This window comes from Electrophorus electricus, chromosome 3, assembly GCF_041902795.1.
Source record: "Electrophorus electricus isolate QZ-2024a chromosome 3, ASM4190279v1, whole genome shotgun sequence".
Taxonomy (NCBI): Eukaryota; Metazoa; Chordata; class Actinopteri; order Gymnotiformes; family Gymnotidae; genus Electrophorus; species Electrophorus electricus.
Genome location: NC_137499.1, coordinates 11830333 through 11840000, shown reverse-complemented (window position 1 = coordinate 11840000; position 9668 = coordinate 11830333). Strand labels below are relative to the sequence as shown.

General features: G+C 44.5%; 1 protein-coding gene across 1 annotated transcript in view; it reads left to right on the top strand.

Annotated features, from left to right (window-relative positions):
- myo10l1 (myosin X, like 1) overlaps positions 1-8050 on the top strand; it is a 71475-nt gene extending 63425 nt beyond the window's left edge. The window contains exons 34-40 of the mRNA XM_081710311.1: positions 1620-1917; positions 2104-2311; positions 2485-2621; positions 2893-3016; positions 3240-3719; positions 4324-4515; positions 4980-8050. Coding sequence (XP_081566437.1) covers positions 1620-1917; positions 2104-2311; positions 2485-2621; positions 2893-3016; positions 3240-3719; positions 4324-4515; positions 4980-5084 — 1544 coding nt within the window. The 3' untranslated portion in view covers positions 5085-8050. The remainder of the gene's footprint in view (positions 1-1619; positions 1918-2103; positions 2312-2484; positions 2622-2892; positions 3017-3239; positions 3720-4323; positions 4516-4979) is intronic.
- Positions 8051-9668: the final 1618 nt, after the last annotated feature.

The window sequence follows — 9668 nt, the reverse complement described above, 5'->3', positions numbered from 1 at the left end:
CCTCCGGAGACCCACATTTTTATACACTTTTGAGAAGTTATGATGTAATCATCTCACATTTCTAGTGTTTACATTTGCCTCCATTACATCCAAACCATACATTAGTCAACATTTTGCAAACTGATATTCAACACCCACAACAGTTGGAACCTGTTACCACCTCATTCCAAGAGGAGACTTCTCTTAACCTTATCCTAAAGAAGATTGTTTTTCTGTATGGTCCTGAGCCTGGTGGAGAGGTCATATATCTTACCCTGAGGTCCACCAAAGCCTACCCAGGATCCTTTGCTGAAGCCTGCAGAAGCCTCTACAGTGGCCCTGTATACAAATCATTCTGAAAGGACACAGAATCTCTATACTCCCTTATGTTTTATGTTATTAATATAACTAATGCACTGTTAGGCCTCTTTTCCCTGTTAACACTCTTTTTATTAGCTCAAACTCTTGAGGAATACAGAAAATATACAGACAATAGCGATATGAAGATTATACACAAGACACACAATATACAATATCCGTAAAGTGCAAGTGTTTGTGGTAGTTCTAACATCAGGGATGCACACATATGGGAGTAAAGTAGTGATGTATGAGTGTTTGTGAAGGAACTACTCCTGTGTCTGGCAGTACTGGTTCTGTAGGACCTGCCGGAGGGGAGGAGTTGGATGAGTAATGATTTTCCATGATGTCTACTTTTTGGTCTTGGCATCAAAGGGAGGATAGTTTGCCAAAAGGGTGGATGGGGCTGTTGTAGTCGGGATAGGATGTGCGAGGGGTTTGAATTTGCCTTCAATAGAAGACATTGTCATTGGCTGAAAATGTGTTTTTCAGCTTTTGAGTGAGGCTCCTTCTAGTGGCTCTGATCTCCTGAGCTCTCTGTTCCTGGCCTGCTTGGACGGGGCTCTACCCCCACTTCTGTAGCCATCCTCGCTGGCCTGATGAAATTGGTCTTGGTCTGACTGGGAACCACGGCTTGTTATAGTCGTATATGCAGTGCGTCTACGACGTTGCAGTGTCAGCCAGTTTGTTCAGGTCCCCAGGTACAGCTTAAAAAACACTCCAGTTGGTAAAGTCAAAACAGTCTTTCGGTTCCTGCTTTGCCATGCTGGTCCGTTCCACACTGTTTCGGCCAAAAGCTGTGCAGTTTTCATTTTGCCTGTAGGCTGGGATAAGACGAACCAAGCAGTGATCAGAGAGGCTCAGTGTCAGGGGATACTGCGATAAGGGTCTTTCATTGTATATTAAAGACCCCGCACGGTATAGATGGAAGCCAGGCAGATGTAATCTGCTGTCTGGGATGGACTTGGCGAACTGGGTGTCAGTGAAACAAAAGGCAGTAGAAGGTGCCGAGTCTGCATCTCCTGCACCTCCGTTCCTCCAACTAAGATCTCCAAAAACCTGTGAAAACCGGCATTAAAATGCCCAGAGTGGACGACCTGATTTTAAGCAGTTCTTCATTACCGAAAGTAATTGGGTTTGAGTAAGCAAACACACCCAGAATAAACAAAAACAAAGAAAGTACTCGAGTTTTCCATCTGTGACGCCATCTTGCATGTACCATTCCGTTTACCTCACACTCTCACACACTTTCTAGTGTTTACTGCTCTCTTTCTCCCCGGCAGTGCAAAAAGGGAGGGGATATGGCAGTCTTCAGGACGAGGCGGTGAGGATCTTCAACTCGCTGCAGGAAATGGAGATTGTCTCTGACCCCATCGCCATCGTCCAGGGCATCCTGCAGACCTGCCATGACCTGAAGCCCCTCCGGGACGAGGTCTACTGTCAGCTGATCAAGCAGACCAATCACGTGCCTCAGCCCAACAGCCCGGCGAACCGAGCGCACTGGCACCTGCTTACCTGCATGAGCTGCATGTTCCTGCCCAGTCGCGCAATACTGCGCTATCTCCGATTCCACCTCAAGAGGTAAGGCCACTGCTTGGAGCGTTCAATTCCTGCCTCGATTCCACTTCCACGTTGATGTCCAGACCAGTCCACCATATCTCTATGCAGTATTATAAGAGGACGCACTGTGCGGTGTTGTTGTGGCAATTGGCGTTGTGTGTGTTTGAGTCTTTGTGGCTAAGCAGACAACTGCAATCTGAATCTCAGGGTCAGGGAGCGCTACCCTGGCACCGAGATCGAGCGCTACTCCCACTTTATCAGCGAGTCCCTGAAGAAGACCAAGACAAGGGAATTTGTGCCATCTCAGGAGGAGATCGCCGCCCTGTTGGCAAGGCAGGAGATGAACACCACTGTTTACTGTCACGGCGGTGGCTCCTGCAAAATCTCCATCAACTCCCACACAACTGCAGGAGAGGTGAGCCACGGAGAGTAAGACAGACAGACAGACAGACAGAGAGAGAGAGAGAGAGAGAGAGAGAGAGAGAGAGAGAGAGAGAGAGAGAGAGAGAGAGAATGGGCACATTGTGTACACCAACAGTTTGTTCAAAGAGTGTTAAAACGCTTCTGACATGGACCATTTCTCTGCAGGTAGTGGAGAAGCTGATTCGTGGTCTGGCTATGGACACCAGCCGTAACTTATTCTCTCTGTTCGAGCACAATAAGGTCGAGAGCAGGGCCATCGAGAGCCGTGTGATCGTAGCAGACATGCTTGCCAAGTTCGAGAGGTACAGGAACCCTGACCGTGCACCATTACATCTTATTACCATATTACCACTTGTGGATGCTTCTGTATAGCTGACACCTATCCGAATATAACTATGATAGGCGTATCTCTCTACAGCACTCATGCTGGTCAAAACCGTGATCCCTTAGTAACACCAGTACTAAAGAACCTGTCCCAAACCTCACAGACCTGTTTGGCCAGTTTGTTATTCATGTTATATGCAAAAAAAACCCCCAAAACCTGATTGCTGGTGTGATGGCCTCTACTTGCAGGCTGGCAGGGAGCGAGGAAGAGGAGGAGGAAGGACCTTGGCGGCTTTATTTTAAACTCTACTGCTTCCTGGATGTGGAGAGTGTGCCCAGAGAGGGGGTGGAATTCGCCTTCATGTTTGAACAGGTGAATGGCAATTTTTTCCCCTATATGTAAAACAATCTTTTCTCAAAAAACTAGAGGACTGAATTTGACATGATAATGAGCAACAGTACAACAAATGCTGGCTCCTTTACATCCCTTTCTCTCTCTCTCTCTCTCTCTCTCTCTCTCTCTCTCTCACACACACACACACACACACACACACACACACAACCCTCTCTCTCTCTTTTTCTCTCTCCCCTTCCAGGCTCATGAGAGTCTGATCAGTGGCCATTTCCCTGCCCCTGAGGAGACCCTCCAGTACCTGGCAGCCCTGCGCTTGCAGTATATCCATGGGGACGTGGCGCGCACGCCCTGGAGCCTGAGCAGCGTCTACCCGGTGGGGCGCCTCCGCACACGCATCCTGCAGTCCACCAAGGCCGGCGGCGTTGGGGTGCCGGGAGCCGGGGGCGTGGGCCCCGGGGCCCACACCCTTGAACGGAGGAGAACCAACTTTCTGGACGGCACGCTACGCCGAAGCTTCAAGACGGGCTCTCTGAAGAAGCAGAAGGCGGAGGAGGAGCAGATGCTGGAGATGTTCGTGAAGGAGGAGATGTCGGCCACGCTGACCAGCGTTCTGGAGAAATGGAGCCGGCTGCAGGCCATGCCACAGCACCAGGCCATGCTCAAGTACATGAGCGTCGTTAAGGAGTGGCCCGGATACGGATCCACCCTGTTCGACGTGGAGGTGAGGCTCCAGGAAGGTCTGGAAGGACAGAGCGCAATGTGCCAGTGGCAACAGCATGGAAGACATTGGAGCAGTTGTCTTTAGTAAAAGCGCGGGGTGCCTCTGTTACTGATCGACCCAGCTAACATTACGAGACTGCGCTAGAACGACAGTGTGCTCGCACGGCAGGTTGCCGTGTTAATCGTCTATGTTCTAGACATGTTTCCGGGCCTGAATCCCAAGTGGTACAAGTAAGATTTTAGCTTCATTTGGTCTATTTAGAATAGGCCAAGGAATTGGGCCACACAACTCCTGGGCTCACAGACAAAGAGACCAGGAGTTGCAGTGAGCAGCTGCAGAAAACATACAGGGCACAAAAAATCAGGAATGTTCATTCAGCTTCCACGCCAGCTAACTCCGCTAGCTAACGGTCATATTTCCTGTTCTTTTGTTTGTGTGTGTCTGTACATGCATACCATTGTTTCTTGTTCACTTAAACTTAAATAGTACGAAATATTCCATTCTTCCTCAAAACACTTTGGATCTCTTACGCACGGACACTACTGACGAATATACAAGTGAACGGTGAAGTTTATTAACGCTTATCGAATGTGTGTGTCTGCAGTGTAAAGAAGGAGGCTTCCCCCACGATCTATGGCTCGGAGTGAGCGCGGAGAACGTGTCTGTGTACAAGAGAGGAGAACCCAAACCGCTGGAGACCTTCCAGTATGAGCACATCGTCTTCTTTGGAGCTCCACAGCCCAGCACCTACAAGATCACTGTCGACGAGAGGGAGATGTTCTTCGAAACGCCTCAGGTGAGCGCGTAAACTCCGGCTCTGTGCCGGCATTCATTTCTTCACCTTTCTCCCCTCTCATTTTCCTTATATTACCTGTAAGGTCAGTTGAACAGCATTTTGGCCTGATGTTTGGCTCTCTTTAAAAGTAGATTACCCGACCCGAACACAGTGGAAGGCTTTCAATGACGCAAATCCTTAAAGGCACAGTCAGGGATTTGGGCAGAAGGGAGTTGAACCGAGCTGTTTGAAAACTCAGCTGAACAAATACCGAAGCTCCCTTCAGTGTTCCCTCCAAAGAATCATTTTCCTTTCACAGCACCTACCTGCTTGAAAGCAAGAAGATGTTTGCCAGATATTAAGAGAAATGTTCTGACTCCAAATCGCTGACCCTACGGTTAAGATAGACTCATGTATTTCATTACTCCAATCCGTGGAACTGGAAACTGTTTGTTTGTTATATTTCTTGTTGTTTATGGTTAAAGGTGGGCGAGATCACTAAAATTATGAAGGCTTACATCAACATGATCGTGAAGAAACGCTGCAGCGTCATGTCCGTGACGAGCTCCAGCAGTGACTGGATCAGGTGATTGACACCAGCCAATCGGCTCACACCTTCCCTTAAGAAGGCGAAGCAGTGAGAAGAAATGGAGGGTGTATTTTTGATTGAGAAACATGACGGCCACACTTGTGTGGTAACCATGGATAAGAGAGAGAGAGAGAGATACACACTATGACTATGATCTCAGATCAAACCCTTTGTCTTATCTATCCCAAATGCAACATTGCACTGCTGCCTATTTAGTATTAATTAATTTGTCGTACCACTACAAAAGCACAACGCAAACCTGTCACTCTCACTGGAAACTCTGCTGTCCCTGGAAACCATTCCTCCCTGCTGGCACCAAGCCTGGCTCTTCTCCCTGCGCCCTCCCTCCGCGGGCCCCTCTCTCTAAACGCTCAGCCGGTGGCAGGTGTTCCCTGCAGGCACTCAGCACCCTCTGCAGATCTTTGCCTGAGCTACAGACTGGGTGGGGGTTTGTGCTCCTTGTTCCTGCTCCCGCATACCCGCTTCACTATGCAGGGACCTCGACCGTGAATGCTACCCTCCGGAACACATGCAGAGCCGTTTTGAATTGCCCCGGCTCCTTGCAGCCATTTTCCGAGCCCTACACGTATGTCCTAGGGCTGACCAGATATCAGACAAATAGAGAAACCCAAGAGAGCAATTGTAAACAGCGACTGGTGTGATTGTTCTGATGTCAGTAAGCTTCCTGTCAAACGAAAACATATTTTGTAATGTACTGAAAATCAGCATACTCTAGTCCTCAGCCTGAGGGATGCAGAGGTAAATGAATGCAAAACCAATATTAATTCTGCAAGTGAAGTAATTTAATTATTTCCTGTGTGTATAGAAGTGCATAGAATTCTATATTCTGTACCAGTGCACAATAGTGGTCAGTGACTAAGCAAGAGAATTTCAGTCACTATACAGGAAACCTGCACATCCGTTTTGAAAGCCTCTAGATGCCTCTCAGTCCCCAGCAGGGCAGGCCAAACCAACTTAGTACTGAGATAAATCAAATCAGTATTACACCAAGCAAGGCCAACCCTAAACTGGAGACACCAACCAGCGTACAGATATGCTCCAACAGTTCCGTTATGATGACTTTTAGTCGGCCTGTTGAACATGCACCAGTAAACATTTTTTTATAGATGGACATGTTAAGAATGAAGCTATTTGTTAAATGCAAGTGAAGCTACTGAACCCACGTTCCTTCTAAACACAACCACTAAACCCAACATGAGCTAGTGCTGATGGGACAAATTCAGCAAATGTCCCTCATCTTCATTCTTTTGGGGATAGACAGACAGTCTGATGGAAAAGTTTTCTGACATAAACATTTTTTTTCAAACCGAGGGCAAACAGCATGTATAAAATTGGATGTTTTAAAGCACGTGTTCAAACACTGCTTATGTCTAATGTAAGGCCATCTTTGAATTAATCCTCAGATGCACCAGAGGTAAAAATTAAAGGATTAAGAAACAAAACTACAGCTCATATCATGGTAGAAAGACTCAATTATAAAACCATTATAATTTTGCCAAGTTACTATGTAGATTCTCAGCAAGTGACATAATGTGAATGTTACCTTGGCTTGAAACACTGATCTCACAGTTGTCCCGCAGAGCCTTCTAAGTCTCAACCCCTGTAGTCAGTTTAAATACTTCACCTTAGAATGCAAACAAAGCAGCTGGGAGCTAGCCTGGGAATGTTAGCACACTCCACTCTCACGTATGACTAATACCTCTGCCTTTTTGGGTGAAGTACTTGTATAGGGCAAAGAAGTTAGAGTCAGAAAAAAAACTGCATAGTACACTCATCAACATGACATCTGTTCAGGCTGTTGACTTTGTCCAATCAACACTCAGAACAAGTCCGAATATGTCTGTACAGTCTTTTTTTTTTTTTCTAAGTATAAAACCACTGTATCTTGCAACAGTACCTTGGTGTAATTTTGCTGTTATGCAACTATATTTGTCAGTGTAATGCAAGTTCCTCGATGTGTGTGTGTCTGACAGCTTTTAAGTTGAAGGACGAGACAATGCAAAGTTAGCAAAAAAGGTTATGATGTGGAAAAATAAACATATGTAATATCACTGTTATGGGTGGGTGTTGTGATTGTCCTCTAAGGCACCAAAACAGGTGTGTGTAGGGTGGGTGATGGGTTGGTGTAGGTTATATATATATATAATTATATATTATGTATGTTTAAGATATTAACAATATAACAAAGGGAGTGGGAGAGACAGGGAATAGACTGACCATAAGCTCGATGTTGTCCATTAATTCTGACCTAAGAGCTGGATCCTTTAATAGTCAAACCTTCACCATTATAAGATGGCTGGTCAATAGTGAAGATCCACTTATGTTGTGGGCATTATCAGTGTGTGATGTGAGCTAGAGAATGAATAGATAGGAATGATGAAGGAAGTGTGTGTGCGTGTGTGTGTGTGTGTGTGTGTGTGTGTGTGTGTGTGTGTGTGTGTGTGTGTGTGTGTGTGTGTATGAGGAAAGGAGTTCACATTGTGTCACTTTATCGTCTGTTGCCTGACATTTAAGAGAATAAGCATTTCTGAGGCATTCTCAGAAGTTGACTTACTTAAATTGTCAAGCTTCCTATATATGTTTACTACACACAAACACACAGACGCACACACATTTACAGTAAACAGATATACATGCATGCAGAAATATTGAGATCCTTGCACAGATACAAAAACATACATGTATGCACATGCATACGCATGGGTGGTCCTGTCTCTTTCACTCTTTACAGTGGGGTCCTTGCTGAGCTGCAGGCAGCCAACATGGGGCCTGAATGTAAATCTTACTCCTTGTCCTTGATATATTACTATATATAAGAACGAATAATAATAACTGCTTGTTTAAGAGAGAGTTTTCTGTTTACATTTGTTTTTTGTTTGTTTTTGCTGTTGTTTTTTTGTTTGTTTGTTTGTTTGTTTTTGTAACTGGCTTTACAAAATGCTTTAATAAATTATTGGAATTTACCAAAGGAGTAGTTTTGGGGTAATTTTCTTGATGTGATGTGGAAATTTTCTTATGTTATAGTGATGGTTTAATTGTACAGTTTCAGTTTAAAACTAGATCTTTTCATACTAGTTTATTGTTGTGTAGTGTACGCTTCTGGAAATATCTGAAAATTACCACATATTGCAATATACAAAACAAAGCAACATTCAGAAACCTTAAAATGAAGCTATTTGGGTATTTCTCCATTCAGTTCTATAGGAGAGTGATTGGGAGATTCATTTAGTTAATTAATATCTCCATTCAGTTCTATAGGAGAGTGAGTGAGAGATTTATTTAAATAATTAATATCTCTATTCAGTTCTATGGGAGAGTGAGTGAGAGATTTATTTAAATAATTAATATCTCTATTCAGTTCTATGGGAGAGTGAGTGAGAGATTTATTTAAATAATTAATATCTCTATTCAGTTCTATGGGAGAGTGAGTGAGAGATTTATTTAAATAATTAATATCTCTATTCAGTTCTATGGGAGAGGGATTGAGAGATTTATTTAAATAATTAATATCTCTATTCAGTTCTATGGGAGAGGGAGTAAGAGTCCATTCAGTTCTACAGCAGTGTGCAGTGCTTTCAGGACAAGTCATTAGCATCGGCTGGGCTTCACTTTCTTTGCCAGATAATATGTGCACAACGCTGAGGCGATTTTCCATAGCTGAGAAGCAAAAGGCTGATGATCCTGGTGGGATGACGTGTTTCTCAGGTGTGCTAGGATGGCCTTGCTGCCTGAGGATGCCACGGACATGGTAAAGATGGTAAAGTCTGACAACCCCAGCGGATCACCATGCAACCTGTGCAAACCGCAGAGGGAACTGGGAACCAGGATTGCAGAACTCAAGTCCCGTCTGCATCCTATGCACACAGTGCCAATCCAGAAACACACGTCACGCTTTGACTCATCCATCCATGAGATGGCGTCCACCTCCACTCCTCAATGCCCAGTTTCTAGCTGGTTTACTCTTTTTTTTTTGTCCGTTATCCGTCTTTCTCTTATTGCACACTCTTAACAAACGGTTCTTTTCATTTAATTAAGGCCATCTGCACAGTGATGAAATGATGATGATGATGATGATGAAGAAGAAATTTTTGTTCTGTCAGCTGTGCAGCCTGACACCTCTTGTGCAGACTTGTGCAGTGAATACGCTGCTCAGGTTCTTGGAACATACAGGTCTGCTCACTTGTTCAACCTCCAACCTCCAATCTGAAGGTCAAATCCTAAACACAGACGTTTCCTAAGTTCTTCTCATGTGTTTTTAATATGGACGTATGTATTTTTGCAGTTATGGCCATTACATTCTGTCTTTTCCTTTGCGTACCTAATCATTTGTTGCATCATTTTAAATAAAAGGTTTATTAGACAAACGCACAACTGTCACGTTTATAGCCACGTCCCCGTACTATACACATTACGTCTCATATCTTTAGTTGATTTAGATTTAAACTTCTTTTTTTTTTTAAGAATTCTGAATTCACTTATGACTGCTTGTATAAAGACACATCCTACAGGTAAATGTTGAAATATGGATAGGTTCGTGCAGTGTGAGGGTGATCCGTTTCACCGA